This window comes from Urocitellus parryii, chromosome 3 (assembly GCF_045843805.1).
Source record: "Urocitellus parryii isolate mUroPar1 chromosome 3, mUroPar1.hap1, whole genome shotgun sequence".
Classification (NCBI taxonomy): Eukaryota; Metazoa; Chordata; class Mammalia; order Rodentia; family Sciuridae; genus Urocitellus; species Urocitellus parryii.
The window spans coordinates 13,940,431-13,961,610 of record NC_135533.1 but is presented as its reverse complement, the minus strand read 5'-3'; the positions used below and the strand labels follow the sequence as shown (position 1 = coordinate 13,961,610).

The 21,180-nt window shown below is 42.2% G+C and overlaps 1 protein-coding gene across 1 annotated transcript in view; it reads right to left on the bottom strand.

The window, feature by feature from the left end:
• Positions 1-3,237: 3,237 nt before the first annotated feature.
• Positions 3,238-21,180, bottom strand: part of Slc37a3 (solute carrier family 37 member 3) — a 47,354-nt gene continuing 29,411 nt past the window's right edge. Inside the window, exons 8-15 of the mRNA XM_026405380.2 lie at positions 20,861-20,945; positions 19,780-19,958; positions 17,051-17,192; positions 15,372-15,473; positions 14,751-14,798; positions 13,941-14,092; positions 6,537-6,602; positions 3,238-5,354 (exon numbers count right to left, since the gene is read on the bottom strand). Coding sequence (XP_026261165.1) covers positions 5,262-5,354; positions 6,537-6,602; positions 13,941-14,092; positions 14,751-14,798; positions 15,372-15,473; positions 17,051-17,192; positions 19,780-19,958; positions 20,861-20,945 — 867 coding nt within the window. The 3' untranslated portion in view covers positions 3,238-5,261. The remainder of the gene's footprint in view (positions 5,355-6,536; positions 6,603-13,940; positions 14,093-14,750; positions 14,799-15,371; positions 15,474-17,050; positions 17,193-19,779; positions 19,959-20,860; positions 20,946-21,180) is intronic.

Here is a 21,180-nt window from a genome sequence, read left to right as displayed (position 1 = left end):
TTTCATACCCACATTAATGCATATATATGCTCACATATACACATGTACTTTTTTTTTTTTTAAGAGAGAGAGAGGGGGTGGGGAGGGAAGGAGAGGGAGAGAGAGAATTTTTTTAATATTTATTTTTTAGTTTTCGGCGGACACAACATCTTTGTTTGTATGTGGTGCTGAGGATTGAACCTGGGCCGCATGCATGCCAGACGAGTGCTCTACCCGCTTGAGCCACATCCCCAGCCCTATACACATGTACTTGCTTCTAAAATGCCACTTAAAGCCAGGCATGGTGATGCACAACTGTAATCCCAGCAGTTTGAGAGGCTGAGGCAGGAGGATTCCAAGTTCAAAGCCAGCCTCAGGAATTTAGTGAGACCCTGTCTCTAAATAAAATATAAAAAGGGCTGGGGATGTAGCTCAGTGGTTAAATGCCCTGAGTGCAATCCCCAGTATCAAATACATTTTAAAAATGCTACTTATTAATAACATATAATTATAGATATTGTGTAACATATACATATATACCCATATATTAAGGAATCTGCTATCCATGGTCATGCATATATAAACCTCAGTGTTTCACACTTCATCTGACTTACCCTAGATACATGCTGAAACAAACTTTATCACCAGAAATGCTTGGGGCAATTAAGGGAAAGAAAAAGGAGGATAACTAAGATCCAATCTAAAGGAACAAAAGAGGCAAGGTGGGAAAAGTGAATGGCTGTCCTGATTAAATGTGTTCCAGGGCCTGGTGCTGACTCTGGTGAGGAAGTGACAACCAAGAACAACCAGAGAACACCATCAGGCAGTAAAACCAGTCGGCCTGCGGCAGACTGTGTGGTCTTATGATATGGGCTCTAGAATGTTCCAGAGGAAACAGGCACTCTAGCAGCATGAATAGAAGGTAGGTATCAAGGGGAACTGGGGGGCAGGAAGAGAACATGAAAGACTACAGAAGGAATGTGTAGCGGGAACAGGGAGTTTGCACTGGATCACTGAGTTTCCTGCTCCCCACTGCGAGCTCTCTAGGAGAGCAGCAGAGCTGCTAAGGAGACTGTCACAGCAGAAGAGATGTCTCTTAAAGAAGGGTCCAAGGAGTTCCCAGAGGAGAGGCAGAACTCAACCCAGGACCAGTGAGGTTCTTGGCATGTATAATAGAAAATAATTTCAGCACAAGCTAGGCAAAGGCATAGATAGGTTTATTTAAGGCGGCAGATACATATTTAAGGGAGAAAGTAGGCTGTCTCAGGAGTGAGGAGCAGCCCAACTTGGTCTGGGATCCAATATTTACAGAGGGGCTGGACTAGAGGTGAATCCAGGCTGGAGCTGCACAATTTTGCACCAGCTTTCCTGCCAGATCTCCTGCACTTTACAAGGACGTGGGCCAAAGTTTACAATGGTGTTTGCTGCATCTCAATGGCTTGATTCTGCATTTCAATGGTTGGAGGGTGTTTCCCTTAAAAATTCCTGCATACTCACTCTCCTCATCCTAGATCCCAAAGTCACTAGGACTGGGAACCACAGCAGAGCAACTGTCTGATGGCCTGGACAGCTACTGCAGAAGGGCCTTCTCTTGAAGGAAACAAGTAAAAAAGCAATCCGCAGGGTCCAGGCCCCCTCAGCCTGTTTTGCCCAGTCTCCACTCCCAGGTTCCTTCCACTTTTTCCAACAAGAGCAAGGATATCCAGGACCAACCACCAAGGCCCTCAAGCTTGGAGAAAAGAGGGTTGGGCATTAGACACCAGCAGCACCAAGTAAGCACGGAGGAAGGAAGGGCAGTGGGAGGCCTGGAGGGCTGGTTAGGAAAGCCTTCTTAGACTAGGCAGTTTGGCCAGCCTTCAAGGAAAATGAAGATTCAGGATGCTGAGAGTGAAAAGGGGTATTACAGGAAAGAGCAAGTCAGGACAAGGAGGTAAGAAAAGGGCCACTACAGTGAGTCGTGAGCTAAGCAGTCTGACATTAGTTCACGGAGAGGCAACAGGAGACTCAGACACAGGTGATGGAGGCTGGGTTGGGGCTCAGCGGCAGAGTGCTCGCCTAGCATGTGCTCGCCTAGCATGAGACGCTGGGTTCGATCCTTAGCACTACATAAAAAAAAAAAAAAAAAAAAAAAAAAGGTATTGTGTCCAACTGCAACTAAAAAAATACTTTAAAAAAGAAACAGGTGACAGCTGCACTGTGGAGAACCTCCCCCAGGCTCCCATTCTCTGACCAAAGTTTCTGTCTCTGTTGTCTAAGGACTTTGAGTTTGGCCCATGAGCACCCAACAATAAAATTTTCTCTTTTTGTGAATTTTGATCTGGGGAGAAGGTAAGTGGCTTTCAGACTCTTAAAAGGATTTATGATGAAAACTACTAATGCAGGCAACTGGCAGAGTAGCCTATGTAGACAGGAGACGAGCCTCGGGTGGAGAAGACAGACCATTTCTGTCCCTTCTTTTTTTTAATTAGTATTTTACTCTGTGTGTGTGTGTGTGTGTGTGTGTGTGTGTGTGTGTTGGTGTGGTGTTGGATGTTGAATCCAAGGCCTCACACATGCTAGGCACTCAACCATAGAGCCATATCCCCATTCCTTTTTATTTTTGGGGGGGTATCAGGGATTGAACCCTTGGGGGCTTAACCACTGAGCCACATCCCTACCCTTTTTATTTTTTTTGAAACAGGGTCTCACTAAGTTGCTGAGAATGGCTTTAAATGTGGGATCCTCCTGCTGTAGCCTCCTGAACCACTGGGATTATGGGAGTGCCACAGTGCCCACTTTATTTTTGAGACAGAGTGTTACTGCATTGCTAAGGTTGGCCTTGAATTTACAATCCTTCTGTCTTAGCTCCCATGTTGCTGACTGCTGGGATTACAGGCATGGGACACTGTGCCCAACTTAAAATGTAATTAAAGAATTTTTCCCAGGTACAGTGGGCCACTGGTAATCCCAGATATTCAGGAAGATCACAAATTTGAGGCTAGCCTTAGGAACGTGGCAAGACCCTATCTCAAAATAAAAAAGTTAAAAAGGGAAGGAGGTTAGCTCAGTGATAGAGTATCCCAGGCTCAATCCCCAGCACTGTTAAAAAAAAAAAAATCATCTGAATTATCATTTTTACTTCCAGAACATGAGAAACTTGGAAGGCAATTTTTTTCCCACATCCAACAATCCTTTATCTTAGTGTGTAAAAGTTTCCTACTGTGCCTTACATTTTTTCAAATTATTGACAGAGAAGGCATTTTCAGATGCGCTTTCACTATGGCCTTTTCTTCCAGGGAAAAATAATAATAAGAGAGTGAAGTTAACTCTTAGGCATTTCTTAAAGTGAATTCTCACCCAGATTGGCAGAACTAGAACACAAGGAAATACACCCATAGGGCAATACATCATTTCTTCCAAAGCTGAGCATTTATTTTATTTATAATTTCATTTCAGGTACAGCTCAGGGGGCCACAGACGGGTCAAAGAACACTCACCCACCTAAAGTTAAACTGGTAAAAAAACACTGGCTGGCATCAGGACACAAAGATAAAACCCTGCTGCTGAGGAGCTGGGGAGAAAAAGAAACTCTCAGAGTTAAATGTGAGTAAAAGGGTCTATGAAAATAACAGGTTCATCTAGACAGTCCCTAAATTACAACTAGGCAACTTATCCAGAATGAGCATTCTTCCAGAGAGTGAGAGGGCAAGTGTCCACAGAGCCTGAGCGGAATTAGGCCCACCAGCACATAGGGGGCATCCGAGACTGGGAACCAGCACATAGCGGGCATCCAAGACCGGGCAAGGCTGGAGGATCAGCACCTGCACACCAGTGCCACTCAGTACCAGGACACCTAAGGCACAGAGCTGAGCTGGGGAGGTAGCTAGGGTACAGTGGCTGATGACTATGCACAAGGCCCTGGGTTCAATTAAAGAAAGGGGGAGAGGGAGAGAGGGGAGAGGAGAGGGAAAGGGGAGAGGGAGAGAAGAGAGGGGTGGGGGAGAGAGAGAGAAAGAGAAAATAAAATACACAGAGCTCATGGAAGAGACTTAAATAACTAAATGGATAGACATTTACTACAAAAGTTGGTTTATTTCTCCTTCCTGTGTTTTGTATTTTCCTTTTATGTCAGTAAACAAGCAATAAAGTGATCAAAAATCCTCATGATTAAATATCATCAACAACTTCATCACACACATTTTGAAGTATAAAGCAAGAGATTGAAAAATATTTGCTAATTCAAAGCAAATTAGGTATCCCTCAAAATTGCACATTTTCCTCCTAGTTTGTTTACATAATTTAAAATACATATAGTGACCTTAAAACACCGATTAATATAGAATTCACAGCCTTGAGTACATACACTACCTTCTTCTAAAGACAACACCCCTCAGACCTAGAAACCCATCAACGTGAGTCAACATCACGCACTTCACGCTTCTGGAACACTTCCAGGATTTTCCTCTAATTCTGTCTTCTGCTGAGGGAACTCCAGGAACCTAGTAGTGACAGAGATCAATCCTCCAAAAATAGGGCTGAGCAGATTCGCTTCCCAGAGGGCCCTGAAGTTCCCAGACAGCAAATCTGGGGTTGAGAACTACACAATGGAATGTTCAAGATAACTAATGTGCCTGATTGTCCTCAAAATCACAAAAGGCCTCCAGTTGTCAAAGCTAATTGTGAATGAAGAGGCAGAACAAGTTGACAATAATTGGGAGATAGTCTGCTTCTTTAGCAAACGACTCTGAGACAGTGCCGGAGCCAAGAAGCACGTGGCGCCATCTTTCCCAGCTCAGCTGGTAGAGGTGTTCTTAGTCCATGATGGGTTTGCAGCTCAACCCTGCAGGAGCTCTTTTTCAAGTTTTGATGCTTCAGAGGTGAGCCACTCTCTGCAAACTTGTTACCAAAGCAAAATGCAATGATCCTTTTTATTCATTATCCATGCAAACCATGTGCAGCTCTCTCCTGTTCATCAGTTCTTGAGGCTGCAGTACAGGGTCGAAGGCCAATATGATACCAGGGTTAAAGGCATAAACCTCAAAGGGCCAACAGGGATGCAGGAAGATTCATACACCGTCCAGTACATTCATGAAATAACGATAAAAATCATCAATAGTAATTCCTATAGTGTAGAAAAATAATGCAGTCTTCACTCCTGGCCAGTGTCCAGGGGGGCTGGCAGTGTTGAAAGAGGTCTGGTAAGCCGAGGTTATGTTGGCGCTCTTAGACAACCCCAAATGTAGTGAATTAAAAGATCTTATAGTCTCGTGTCTCCCACTGTTCTTTTTTTCTTGTGGGCACAGTCACTCACTCAATATGTGAGCTTGTCTCCTTTGCACAAGAGAGATTATTTCCCTCACTATTAATGGTGAGATAAACAGAATTGTACAACTAGTCTGTGAAGAGAAGAAAGTATTAAATATGCAGTGACAACTTACTTCAGTTAGAGCATCATGTTTTGGACATAAACAATGGGTCTGAACAATTACATTCGTTTTGATTATTTAGAAAGATAATTTTAATCTTCAGTGAATTAGAAAATGACTTTTGAAAATTACAGTTAATATCACAACATACTAAATGACATATTAGCTATCAAAAAAATAACTTAAGTGAAGGATTTCCATTAGGTAGAGCAAAACACTTTTGCTGCAGCCCCAGCAAAAAACAGGGTTTCACTGATGGAAATTGTTTTTCTACAACAGCATGACCACACCAGCAGGTTCTTCAGAAGCTACCTCCCTTTACTTAGCAGGGAGGCCAAGGATGGAACCAGTCATATGGCACCATCTCCAGAAGCCAGGAGGTAAATAAAAGAGAGCTCCAGAGGCTTCCTGGGGTTGCCGATCCCAGGGCTTCGGGCCAGACAAGAAGACAACCCCAGGTCCTAGGGGGGCTAAGGATGCCTCCAATCAGGATGGCCCAGATCTAGGGACAGGATACTACATGCATCCTTGGAGGACAAGGCCACCACCAGACTCTCAAGTAGATCTGTCTTGTGCACTATTCCACCAATAGTGTGGCAGAGTGTGCAACACGCCTATTCATCACTTTGAAAGCACAAGGCCTTATTTCAATATTGGCTGTTTCCCAGAGAGTACAAAATCCCAGCCAAGTGTCTAAGGTGTAACTACTATTTCCTCCAGAGATGTTCATCATTCAGAACCTGCACACAAGACAGTGTTAATCAGATCAATGCTTCTTTTTTAACTCTATGTTGCTTGGCACACACTGTAATTTCCTTCAGAAATGTCAAATTATATTTTAGCAGATAGAGAACAACCCAGAAGAGTGCACTGATTAACGGTTGGCAGATCTTAAGTAAGTCCCTTGTTGTTCATCTGGCATTATAAATGGCAATACTCATTAGACTCAGATCAAGGATAAACTGAGGACCCTTTTCCTCCTTGAGAAAAGAATGTGTATTTTTGACTAATAAAACATTACTTTTCACAAAAGGGTCTTTAAAAGCAATCAGAAATTTTGCTATTTCTCAAAAAGTGACTTAAATAAATACTCTAAACAAAATTACTAAGAAAAATGACAAGTTTATGAAAAAAAAAAAGGCATACACTTACCATGAGAATGAAAAAGTAGAAAACCCACATCCATCCTAAGTTGTCCTGGATTAAAGACACCAAATACTAAAAGGAAGAGAAATGAATTACAGTATAACTCTTAATAAATTAATAAAATGAAGTAGCTAAAAAGTAGACTAACAGCTATCTTAGAAAATCAGAAGGGAGTTAGGGTTTGTATGCCCATTTACAAAGCCCTTCCACGGACATGTTCCCATTTAAGCTTTATTAATGGTTCATTCTGTAAGCTTTCAGGGTGCAAATACAAAAACTGTATAAAAGATGTTACATTCAGGTTTATTTTTATTCACTCTGCTATTCAGAGAGGAAGATGAACATCCTCAAACCACTCTCACTCAAGCATTCTGTCTTCCAATGAAAGGAACAATCCATGCTTTCAAAATGCTTTGTCTTCTACATGAGCTGCTCACTTTTCAGCTCTGCCATTCACACAGGACTGCTGCTCTTCCTCGACTCTCTACTGCATGTTCTTTTATTTCACATTCAATTACTAAAGATTCTCATAGCATTTAATCCATTCTTTTTTGATTACAACAAAATGGGTCTCACATAAAAGTTGCTGTTTCAGACCAGCCATGGTGGTGCACACCTGTAATCCCGGTGGCTGAGGAGGCTGAGGCAGGATGATTACAAATTCAAAGCCAGCCTCAGCAAAAGCAAGGTGCTAAGCTACTCACTGAGACCCTGTCTTTAAATAAAATGGGCTGGATGGGGCTCAGTGGTCCAGTGCCCCTGAGTTCAATCCCAGGTGCCAAAAAAAAAAAAAAAGAGTTGTTGTTTTAACCACTTCTAAGTGTACGCAACAGCGGCATCAGTTACATTCACAATGTTGTGCAACCATGACCACTTTTACCAAAAGTTTCATCACCCAATAGAAATTTTGTACCTGTTAAGAAGTAATTCCTCATGGCCCCCTTCTGACTCCAGGAATTTCCCTAACTGTAGATGTTTGTCCTTTTGTGTACGGCTCACTTCATCTAGCACAGCATTTTCAAGGTCCAACCGTGTTGTAAGCATGTATCAGAACTTTATTCCTTTTATGGTGAAGAGCATTCCACTGTACAGATACACCACATTTTATTTATCCACTCATCTGTTAGATACCTTGACTGTTCCCACCCTTTAGCTATCAGGAATGATGATACAACAAACAGGAGCTGGCATACAAATACCAGAGTGCCTGTGTTTAATTTTGGGGGGGAAATACTGAGGAGTAGAATTGCTTGACCTTATGATAATTCCATATTTATTTATTATTTTTTTACATTCCCACCAGCAATGCATGGCTCTGATTTCTCCACATGCTCACCAACATTTGATATTTCATAATTTTCTTATTACAGCTTCCCACAGGCATAAAGTTGCATCCCTGGGTTTTATAGTTATTTTTGCTGTTGCTTTCGTACTGGGGATTGAATCCAGGGGTGCTTTACCACTAAGCTTTTTTTATTTTTTGTTTTGAGACAGGGTCTAAGTTGCTGAGGCCTCATGAAGTTGCTGAGGCTGGCCTGGAACTTGTAATCCTTCCACCTTAGCCTCCCAAGGAGATAGGATCACAGGTTTGCGAACCACATCTGGCTCTCCCTGTTTTTTCATTTCTTTGCATTTTTTTTTTTTTTTAGATATACATGACAGTGATGACAGTGGAATGTATTTTGACATATTAGACATAAATGGAGTATAACTTCCCATTCTTGTGGTTGTACATGATGTGGAGTTTCACGGTCATGTATACATATAAGAACATAGGAAAGTCATGTCCAGTTCCTTTTACTGTCTTTCCTATTCCCATTCCCCTTCCCTACCTGTCTAATCCTCCTTTGTCTAATCGAATGAACTTGTATTCCTTGCCCCCTTGTTGTATATTAGCATCCGCATATCAGGCATTTGGCCTTTGGATTTGGGGGACTGGCTTATTTCACTTAGCATGGTAGTCTCCAGTTCCATCCACTTACCAGCAAATGCCATAAAGTCACTTTTTATGGCTAATATTTCTTTTTTTTTTTTTTTTTTTTTTTGGTACCAGGGATTGAACTCAGGGGCATTCAATCACTGAGCCACATCTCTAGCCCTATTTCATATTTTATTTAATACAGGGCCTCACTGAGCTGCTTAGTACCTTACTTTTGCTGAGGCTGCCTTTGAACTAGGGATCCTCCTGACTCAACCTTCCAAGCCACTGGGATTACAGGCATGCACCACCATATCCAGCCTGAGTAATATTTCATTGTGTATATAGAACACATTTTCTTTATCCATTCATCTGTTGAAGAGCACCAAGGTTAGTTCCATAGCTTAGTTATGGTGATTTGAGCTGCTAGAAATGTTGATGGGGCTGTGTCACTAAAGCATATACTCCATGCTTGGGTATATCCAAGGAGTGGGCTGACTGGGTCAAATGGTGGTTCCATTCTAAGTTTTCTGAGGAATCTCCGTACTACTTTCCAGAGTGAGTGCACCAATTTGCAGTCCCACTACAAACGTACAAGTGAATCTTTCCCCCTACATCCTCACTAACATTGTTACTTGCATTTTTGATAATTGCCATCTGACTGTAGTGAGATGGAATCTCTGTGTGGTTTAATTTGCATTTCTCTAATTACTAGAGATGTTGAACATTTTTTCATATATTTTTTGCCTATTCATATTTCTTCTTCTGTGAAGTTCCTGTTTGGTTCCTTTGCCCATTTATTGATTGGGATTTGGTTTGGGTGTTAAGTTTTATGGGTTCTTTATATATTCTGGAGATTAATGCTGTATCTAAAGTGCAGGTTGCAAAGATTTTCTCCTATTCTTTAGGCTCTCTGTTCACATTTTTGTTTCCTTTGCTGTGAAGAAACTTTTTAGTTTGATATCCCATTTATTGATTCTCAATTTTACTTGTGCTTCAGATGTCTTGTTGAGGAAGTCAGTTCCTAAACCAAAATGCTAGAAAGCTGGATGGGCCTACTGGGTCTCTGGTCTAATGCCTAGGTCCTTGATCTATTTTAACTTTTGTGCAGGACGAGATAGTGGTTAAATTTTATTATGCTACACATGGATTTCCAGTTTTCCCAACACCATTTGTTGAAGAGGCTATCTTTTCTCCAATGTAGGTTTATGGTGCCTCTTGTCTAGTATGAGATAACTATATTTATGTGGGTTTGTCTTTGTGTCTTCTGTTCTGTTCCATTGGTCTTCATGTCTGTTTTGGTGCCAATACCATGCTGTTTTTCTTATGATAGCTCTGTAGTATAATTTAAGGTCTGGTATTATGATGCTTCCTACTTTTCTTACTAAGTACTGCTTTGATTATTCTGGGACTCTTGTTTTTACAAATGAATTTCATGACTGCTTTTTCTATTTCTATGAAGAATGTCATTGGAATTTTAATAGGAATTGCATTAAGTCTGTATAGTGCTTTTTTTTTTTTTTTTTTTTGGTAGTATGGGCATTTTGACAATATCAATTCTGTCTATCCATGATTCTGGGAGATCTTTCCATCTTCTAAGGTCTTCTTTAATTTCTTTCTTTAGTGTTCTGTAGTTTTCATTGTAGAAGTTTTTTTACCTTTTTGTTAGATTGATTTCCAAGTTTTGTTGTGGTTTGGTTTTTGGGTTTTCTTTGTTTTGGAGGCTGTTGTAATGGGATTTTGTTCCTAATTTCTCTTTCAGCTGATTCATTGTTGGTGAATAGAAATGCAACTGATTTACAGGTGTTAATTTTATATCCTGCTACTTTGCTGAATTCGTCTATGAGTTCTAGGAGTTTTCTGGTGGAGATTTTGGGGTGTTCTAAATGTAGAATCATGTCATAGGTAAATATCTTCCTGTATTTTTGATTTGCATTTTCCTAATGAATAAGAATGTTGAGAATATTCTGTATATACTTGTCATGAAAATTTGTCCCTGTGTTTTCTTCTAAGAGTTTTACAATCTTAGCTCTTAAGGTTGGTCTTTAATCCATTTTGAGTTAACATTTGTACAGGACAAAGTAAGTATCCAACTTCACTCTTTTGCAAGAGGATATCCAGTTTTCCCAATACCATTTGTTGAAGAGAGCATCCTTTCCCCCATTGAATTGTCTTGGAACCCTTCTCAAAAACTGATTGACCATAGACTTGAGGGTCACCTGTGTGCTTTTATCACATACTGTTTAAATTTTATAAGTGGGAAAATTAAAGCAGAACAATTAGCCTAGATTACAACATGTAAAGCAAAAAAGTAGAGGTTTAATCACCTGTGAAAGGAAGCATAGTGGCTATCTGAACACTCTGACTGCAACTTTTGTGTGGGGTGGGTAGGTACTAGGGATGGGCCCCAGGGGTACCCTACACTGAGCTGCATTCCCTGCCCTTTTCATTTTTCATTTTGAGACAGGATCTCACTAAGTTGCCAAGGTGGCCTCAAACTTGCCTCATCCTCCCAGAGTAACTGGGATTACAGGCATGAGCCACCATGCCCAGCAAATTCATCTTTTTTTTAAAACAGCATAGTCAATAAGTAATTTACATAACATAAAGTTCACCTTTTAAAAGTATAAAACTAAACGGTTTCTAGTGTATCTTCAGAGTTGTACAATCTTGCCTAAATGTAATTTTTCAACATTATCATCAGCCCTAAAAAAACTTTTACCCATCAGTAGTCATTCCCCCATCCCACCCAGACCTACACAACCCTCAACCCAATTTTTTCCCAATAGAGTTATCTATTATGGACATCTCATATGAATATAACAAATATAGATAGATAGACAAGACAGACAGACACACTTTTCTTTTTCAGTACTGGATATTGAACCCAAAATCTCATGCATGCTAGGCAAGTGCTCTACTACTAAGCTACATCCCTGGCCCTATCAGCATAATATATATATGTGTGTGTGTGTGTGTGTGTGTGTGTGTGTTTTGGTACTGGGGATTGAACGCACTTAACCACTGAGCCACATACCAGCCCTTTTCATTTTGTATTTTAAGACATTCTCATTAAGTCACTTAGGGCCTTTCTAAGTTGCTGAGGCTGGCCTCAAACTCGCAATCCTCCTGCCTCAGCCTTCCGAGACTCTGGGACTACAGGCATGCACCACTATGCCTGACTCAGCATAATATTTTTGAGGTTCACCTATTATTCTTTTCTAACTGCTGTTTATCCATTCATCAGCTGATAGACATTTGGGTTGTTTCTCCTTTTTAGCTTCTATGAATAATGAAGCTTCTGAACGTTTATGTATACGTTTTAATGTGGAGATCTGTTCTCATTTCCCTTGGACATGTACTACAACTTTATCTTACTGAGTCCCAGTTATGTGTCCAAACGGCGCTAAGCACTGGAAACACAAAGACGGATGAAACACAGTCCTTGTTCCCAGGAATACAGAGCCTGGTACAGAGGACAGATGGACAAACCAGTAAAGGTTGATGCACGATGCTGAGTGCTCTGCTGGAGGTATGCATCCACTGCTATGGCAACCAGAAAGAGTAAACAATGAATTATTTTCTTGAGAAGATAGAAGAAGGGGCAGCAACCATATTACTCAGGGCAGTCAGGGGAATGGCTGAGGGATAGGCTAAGAGAGTTTGAATCTGAAGTCCTAGAGTTTGTGATTTCAGGCAATGGGACATCCTTTGGAAATCAACATGGAGGAGGGAGGCTAGGGTACAGTGCTTGTCTCTCACGCATAAGGCCCTGGGTTCAATCCCCAGCAACACACACACACACACACACAAACACAGAGGAGGAATGAGCACAGCTAACTATGATTCACTCCTGATATGCTTCCATGACCATGGAGGTCAGTCTAATGCTGACCCAGTCCAGTTAGGGATCTCAACGTTGGCAGGTGAGATATTCTAAATAAAAGTATACTCCCTGAAATGCAATTATAATTCACCTATTTAATTAATGAAGAACACATCAGTGAAGAAGTATATTGGGAAAAGGAAGCCCAATACAGTCATTCTTTATCCCAAAAATTTAGATGTCTGACCTGATAACCAATAACATTTTAAAATTTCTACTCCAAAGTATGATCACATAATTCTCCAAACCTTGCTAAGGTTTTTCCCCTTCTAGTCTTATAACCAAATATGCTGAGCATGCAATTTGCCAACTGCATCATGCATTCCTTCTTTGATAACTTAGCAAATACCATAAGTCTATTGTGTGTGCCAAGCACCAGCTAGGTATGGGGGCTACAGAAGAATACAATCTAAAATGCCACCTTTGTGGGCAAGAGGGAGGTCAACAATAAGCTACACTTCATGGCTGGAAGGTGACAAGCAGTAAGATGATTTACCTCTATACCCACTTTCTCATTTACCACCAGCGATCAGAAACTCACTGCCCCCACAGTAGGCAAGCTAGCAAACTTCCAAGCTATTGGTGACCTTCTAAATGTCCACACTAAGAAGCTCTGTCCTTCAGTGCTTCTCCTGACCTTTCCACATCTGTGGCCTATTGACCAACACCTACTCAAAAGCTATTCCCTTGACTGCATGTGACACTGGGCATTCTCTGAGGATCCACCTGCATTCTCTTTCCCCAGTAAATGCCTCATCCACTTCCATGGGTTCAACTATTTCACCCATGGAGACAAGCCCCAAATCCATATTTTTGTAAAATTACCATATCCCATGAGAGGTAGGTTTCATGACATATCTCTTCCTGAAAGAAAGCCTGAATTTAAGCAAAAAGGGGCAATTTGAATAGTTCTGACTACATATGGTAAGCCAATCTTAGCTTACGGCTCTCTAATGTCAGCCTGTATAAGAATCACCACAAAGGCCTAGGGAAACACAGGCCCTGGGCCCACCACAGGGAGCCTGCAGTAAGCCCTGTGTCTGAATCCCAGATGATTCTGATACAAGACACTTATGGACCACGCTCTGAAATATTCAGGTTTCTGGGCATGCAGGAAACAATGTGCCTCAGAGGCAGTTGCAGAGTCCAGGGTCCCATGTGACAGGGACCCATGTAAAGAACAGATGTACAGGGACACGTATGCTTTTAGAAGAGAGACACTAAAAAGAGGAGAAAAATGGGGTCTGTATGCAGATGGGGATAATAGATGCATGCGTCTCACACCATCCCCACTTGGAGCGCCAAGTTTGGCCTAGGAAGAAGGGGGTGGTGGACTGGGGCAGAAGGATCAATCTTAAGAAGTCTTAGTTTATTTGCAGACAGGAAGAATCTGCAGGCAAAAATGGAAAGAAGAAACTAAGAAAGGAAGAGGACCTTCCGCATCAGTTCACAACAGCTGGGCCACAGAGGAGATGAAAACCCCAGGCTTCGGCATAGCAAGTATTCCACAGCACGAGAGTGCCACCTACTGTGGCCCAGACAGTGGCACTTTTCACTCGCCATGAAAGATTTAGCATTTAATCCCAACCCATCTCTGTTCTCTCACCTGGCCCACGGCAGCTCCAATGCTCCCGGTTCCATCAACAATTCCTGTGACCGTGGCTAAAGCCTCACTGCTCCCTTGGATCAGCTCTTGGCGACCCAGGTCCGCTGAAATAGCTGAGCTAATCATATTAGAAGGTCCACCAATAAAAAACCCTGAAGTCAAAAACAGAACAGGTTCTTATTAAAACATGATTCATATCAACACTAGCAAGCCATTGGATAGGGCAAAATATCATTCTGACACTGTAATTAGTAGGTTAAAGAGGAATGGAAAGAAAAAGGAAAGTCCCAGATAGTATCATATTCAAACTGCTAACATCCACTCCTCTGGGATGTTCTTCAGTTGTGTCACACTCTGCTGTATTGATAGAAAATACACAGAAAAGAAACATGTAGCAAATCATGTGACATTTGCTTTAATAACCAATGGCACCAGCTCGTCAAATTTTATTATGGCAGAGCTGTGTCATTCAATCAGTTGACCACCTAAATTTAACCAAACACAGAAAAACACAGCAGGCAAAAAAGAATTTATGTCAATAGTACAGGTGACTAAACCGGTTTCCAATGTGGTGTCTTCCCAGCCACTTTCTGAAGTCATACCCAAAGGTGGGCAACATCAAAATTTTTAGAAAATGCCTCAGCAGGGACTGCTTCTGTCATAAAAGGACTGAGAAAGCCAGTTAGAGCAGAGACTAGAATCTAGAAAAGGAGCCACCTTTCTATCACTTGAGTTCCCTGTAACTAGCTTTTAGTAGCAATCAGATTAAGAGAAAGAAGAACAGCACAGTGAACCGAGCCATCGCCGTACCTGTAACCGTCATCAGAAGCGCATTGATGGACTTATTATTTGGAGAACCTGTGAGGAGACACAGACACGCCACAGTGACTACAAAAGCAGTGACATGGGCATCTACAAAGAGGACACAAAGGCCTGAATCTTATGACCTCACAAATCCCTCCCAGAGCCACAAAGAGAGACTGTTCTTTCAAGGCCTTTTCCAACTTTTATTTGTAATGTCTGCCTCTTGCTGGTGCCCAAGTTAATGAGACTTTTAAAAGCTAGAGAAAAGCTCTCCCCACCACCACAGCACTGAGGACATACCCACGTCTACTAATCAGCATCTTCCTGCTTTTGAAACCTCACCCCTTTTATTGTTTTATTGGCTCTAATGCTGTCCCTCTGGAGCCACCCCTCAAACAAGCACACATACTCCCAGGCAAGCTTTTAAACAAATCGGCCGGGCAAGAGACGCCAGCTTCCCCCGACACAAATGAAACCATTGATGTCGGTGTTTCCCGGCACTCAAGGGACTATACAAAGGTGACATATCATGCCTCAGCTGGTCACAGACTCTTTCTAGGGCTGGTCCCTTACTCTAGGAAAATGCTTATTCCCCAGAGATTAGGAAACAATGTAAGGAATACTCACGACTGTACCCAACAAGGGAGCCAATTGCAAGGATCAGGCTAAGGGCCAATACTGGTGCTCTCTTCTGTAGGATGTCAGAGATGAAGCCTAGCAAAGTCCCACCTTCAAACAAAGAGACACTAGTCACAACCATTTCAGCTGTGAGCTCGGCTGCCTATACTCTCTAGAATTATCAGATCCAGCCAAAATGGTACCAGCTCTGCCCGAAAGTCCACACCACCATTTCCTTTTAGAAGATAAACTGACTTAAATCAGCATGATGGTCGATGAGGACAGGACACCACAAATCCAACATCAAGATAAGAAAAATCAACAAAACGAGCCATGATTTCTTACTTACTATTTTCCCTGCAAAAACAAATTGTGAGTGCTTTTCTTGATTTTTTTCCCCAGCTTTTTAATTTAAAAGATGATCAAAGAAGGACACACTTCACAAGCTACTAGCAGTGCTAATCAAAAATTCACTAAAATGAAATGCAGCAATTATGATTTAGTAGGAACAAACAGGTGAGGAGGCTCAGGAGGTGATGTGATTCCTTTGGGTAACACTGTCACATTCAAATAAAATGCCAGTTTGAGTTTTAGGGGATATGGAACACCTGGTACACCCCCATCATATGACTGGCATCTAGGCAATTTTAATTTCAGAAGGCACAAAAGTATGGTCAGGTCTAACTGGCTGTGGTGGTGCAGGCCTGTAATTCCAATGATTGGGGAAGCTGAGGCAGGAGGATCACAAGTTCAAGGCCACCCTGGGCAACTTAGTGAGATCCTGTCTCAAAATAAAATTTAAAAAGGCCTGGTGTTGTAGCTCCATGGTAGAGAGCTTCTGGATTATGGAAGAAGATGCAATTTCATATACCTAAGGTTTCTGTTCTGTTTTTGTTTTGGGTACCAGGAATTGAATCCAGGAGCGCTTAAAACTGAGCCACATCCCCAGCCCTTTTTTTAACTTTTTGTTTAGAGAAAGAGTCTTGCTAAGTTGCTTAGGGCCTCGATACATTGCTGAGGCTGACTTTGAAGCTGTAATCCTCCTGCCTCAGCCTCCCAGGCTGCTGGAATTACAGGTGTGTGCCACCTCATAGCCATGTATGTGTCACACCCACTGAACTTTCTTATTTAAGAGTTTACTTCCTTGTTCAAGTTGGCTATAGCACAAAGTCACTGTTAAAATCTGTTGTACACACTGAAACAATTATAAAACACAAAAATCAATTTCTGCTGTTGTCCCTACCTCTAGGATCTGACAATGTACACACCATGGTTTTATTTCTGCTTCCTAGGCTGGGGGGGGGGGGTGGAGTGGAGAAGGTGAGAGGCAGTGAAAATGAACACATTCACATCTAACTTGAATCTCTCACACAATTAGCTACAGAGCCAAGATAGCACTGAAAGTATACAAAAGAATTGTGTTTAAAGAGATCTCAAGCACTTCCCAAGACAAAAGAAGTGACTCCTAAACAAAAAACTGAGAGAAGAGAGCCCTCTAAATCACAGCCTTGCCTTGGGTTGGATCTTCCTTCCTATGGATAATCTTTAAGAGTTTGTTCACTGTTAGGACAGTTTAGGAAAAATGGTTACAGAATGAGTAATTAAACTTTAAATGGAATCAGACTCCACAATCCAGTAAAAGGCTACTAGTGACTAACTATTATGGAAGAAGATGCACTTTCATATACCTATGATTCCTCCAACATCGTACCAGATGGACAACTGGTCAGCTTCAGCCTCCTTCCATCTGAAGTTGTTACTCAGATAAAAGGGCAACCAGAAGAAGAAGGAGTAATTCACCAGTTTCAGGCAGGCGTAGGCCAGTGAATACTATAAGAAAAACATACAACTATCAGCAAGGGACAAACAGCATGGCACAACATGACCACAGCTTTTAATGTAATTAAAAAACACAGCAAAATATAAGAGCTTGGGATGAATGGTGCCTGACTTCAAAAATTAAGCAACTTTACAAATTCCCATCTGCCCACTTATACCCAGTCTCCCTCTCTCCGTACTCCAGGTAGCTTCCAGAAAGGCCTTTGGAATAAAAAAACAAAACCAAAAACATAGTATGTGGCTCTTTCTTAACGATCCCTGGCTTCTCCAAGTTCTCTGGTAGAAGCAAACCAGAGTTTGGAATCCAGAAGGCAGGGCACAGACCTCTATTTCCTTACTCGGATAAAGGTGAATGATATTCTTGCCACTGACCAGCATTAGCCACAGGCAAATAAAAATAGCAACCATCACAGCTCTTACTTTCTTGGTTACTCTACTTTCAGCAAAGTTAATATTGTGAACCACAGAGAGCATGTGACTGAGCCAAAGATCTAAGAAAAGCATCCTCATTAGAACCACTTTCACATCAGAGCTTCCAAAAGCCCTGCATTTGCACACCAGTGGCAGAGAAGAGCATCTCTGGTGGGTCGAAAAGGAAGACCATGCTCGTCCTAGGCCCTGTCACTCTGTCTTGAGGGAAAGCAGTTGCGGCTGCCTTAAGATGGTGGGGGGGCTGAGACTCCCACATTCAACACATTATTACCAGGAAATCCTGTCAGTTAGCATCAAAGGAAAGGGGGAGGAGCAGAGGGACTGACTTCAAAGGATGTCTGGCCAGTACACTCCTGGCCATGGGGCAGCCAGTTATTCCCTGGGTATCACTTGTTTTAAAAAAGCTCCCCTGGCAGGACAGCAGCCACCCCTAGAGAGCCATGTCCCAGTCACCAGAGCATGCTGTCCAGACAGCCTGCTAAAGACAAAGGCACCAAGTTAACTCCCCTCCCTCACACCCCGACCCTCGACAGAGAACAATGGCTGGTGAGTGCAAAGAAACAGCAGAGTTCAATGTGCAGTCACAACAAATTTAAAGTCTGTCTCAAAAATTAAACTCTTACTAGTGGAATATTTTAGAATCTAGTTGAAAGATTATAGCTTGCCCTAAGAACAGGACTAAAGGAACTTGCATTTCCCTTATATTAAAAAACATCTTTGGCCAGGCGCGGTGGACACGCCTATTATCCCAGCAGCTCGGGAGGCTAAGGCAGGAGGATCACAAGTTCAAGGCGAGTCTCAGCAAGTGAGGTGCTAAGAAACTCACTGAGACCCTGTCTCTAAATAAAATACACAATAGAGCTAAAGATATGGCTCAAGGGTCGAATGCCCGAGTTTAATCCCTGGTACAAAAAAAAAAAATCTTTGAGTTTAAAAATTGCAAGAAATCACACTTACATTTTAACTCCTAATTACCTATTTGTTCTAAGTGTTTTCCTACCTTGGGGTCACAGGCAGGACTGTGAAGTCTAAAATAAGATGTCCTGTAGAACTAAATCTACCTGGGGGGGTTACACTCATGAAGCACCATTAAAAAACAAAATGGCAAAAAAACAGGTGCTTGTTCACAACACAATAACCCAATGTCCTGGCCACCAGGGAAGACTGGGGTAATCTCTATCCCACTGGAGAGGGAACTAGACATGAGGGTGGGTTGAGTGACTTATCCCAGGTCTCACAGAAAGGGAGTGGGTAAGCTGGAAACATCACCTATGCCTCAGTTTCCACTCCAGCCTCAGCATCTGCACCGCAAGACAGCACCACTGCAGCAAGAGGGAGCCCGTCAGGCATTAGGGAGCTCTCCTGACTGCTGGGCTGGGGCAGCGCTGGAATGCTGCCCAAGAGACACTGTGGCATATTCTGCTCTAGACCTTCTAAAAAAGGGCAATTTTTCCCCTGGGAAGATTAGAATGTAGGCAAACAAGGCAGTCAATAAGCCGTTCAAACCATTCTTGGTCTGTGTGTAAGTCTATATACCTCAATAAACCATAAAATACAAATTTAAAAATCTCAATTTTGAGCAGGGCGTGGTGGCACATGCCTGTAATCCCAGCAGCTCAGGAGGCTGAGACAGGAAGACAGCGAGATCAAAGTCAGCCTCAGTAATGGTGAGGCGCTAAGCAACTCAGTCAGACCTGTCTCTAAATAACATAAAAATAGGAATGGGGATGTGGCTCAGTGGTCAAGTAGCCCTGAGTTCAATCCCTAGTACCAAAAAAAAAAAAAAAATCTCAATTTTGCTTTCTTAATCCCATGCCAGATGACTGTCTGCAAGCAGGGCTAGTAGGTCAAGTCTGGCGACACCCATCCTGTCTATGGCCTTTTAACTCTGAAGGTCAGTGAAGATTTTATGGTTCCCTCAGAGCTGAAAAATATTTACTCTGACTCTTCATGGAAAAGGTCTGCCAATCCTACTTCAGATACAAGATAAGCTGAGGGACACTATGCAACATATCTCTGAACATGCATTCCTAAAACCAAGCTATCAAAGAGAAGCTAAACACTCAAAAAGCTTTATCCCAGGCAGAGTAAATCTCAAGGCCACACGGCCTTACTGGCTGTGGTAAGGGATTTGAACAGTTCTTACCGGTATGACACCAGGAAGACAGCAAGCCTGATAGAAGCTTATCGCCTTCACTTGGGCAACAGTTCTGGACTCTTGGATAGAGTAATTAGGCTCATACTCATCTTCGTTTTCAGTACCATTAATTAACGGTCTGTGGGAATCTTCTTCAAAGTTTTCTTCTGCTTCAATACCTGGGAGACCTAAAACAACAATAAAAACCACCATTTACAGAGCACCTATGTGTGCCTGGCATGGTGCAAAGGGTTTGCATATATCATCACTTATGGGATTGATATTTTTCTTATTTATTGGTGCTCAGGGGAGCACTATCACTGAGCTACATCCTCAGCCTTTTTTCTATTTTGAGACAGGGCCTCACTAAGTTGCTAAACTTAGTGAACCTCAAACTTGTGATCCTCCTGCTTCAACCTCCTGAATTCCTGGGGTTATGAGTGTGCACCATTGCACCTAGCTGATGTTATTTCTATTGCCATTGTGTAGAAGAAACAACTTCGGCCAGGGGTGGTGGCATATGCCTGTAATCCCAGCTACTCTGAAGACTGAGGTAGGCGGATCAAAAGATTGAGGCCAGCCTGGGTGACTTCATAAGACATTTCTCAAAATAAAATAAAAAGGGCTGAGGATGTAGCTCAGTAGTTGAGTACTTGCCTAGCTTGTGAAAAGCTCTGGGTTTAATCCCCAAAACCACACACACAAAAAAGTAAAGAAATACAATCATGCTAATTCGTAGTCAATATCTCAATGATAAAAATCATCTGGAGGCTGGGTATGTAGCTCAGTGGCAGAGCGCTTGCCAAGGCCTGAGTAAAACTCTGGGTTCCATCCCCAGAGCTACAAAAAAAAAAAGTTTTTCAAATGCTAAGACTCATCTATAAAAGGTGTGTATCACTTCATTTGAACACACAGTTATGCCATGAATGGGACAATGCCAACAAGACACAAATGCCAACAGTACTCCTTTATTTTGCTGGGAGGAATTCACAGTTCTCCTAGGGAAAAAAAGAAATTCCATTTCTGGACTCATATTTCCCTTTGCCTCTTACAATAAGACATTTTAATTAAAGACACAGCTTCTCCTCACCAATTTCTTCTGGTGACACCAGGAGTCCAAAGAAGATGACGATCCCACCAGCAAACTGCACAGACGCTGTCACCAGAAAGGCATACTGAACGAGAGGGAAGAGGTGGTTCTTACAGGGCAGTCATCACCAAGTCCTTAAAGATGAGTGCAGGGTAAAGAGGAGTGGGGCAGGAAGGAGGGGGAGACTAGGGAGGACTTCAGCACCAGGCGATCTGCCAAGTGTTCCACTTGTGACTTCTCCTTTCATCTTCCCAAGGACTCTACAAAGCTCACATAAGATCAACAGGGCCCCTTAGACACTCAGTCGCCCTATTGGATTA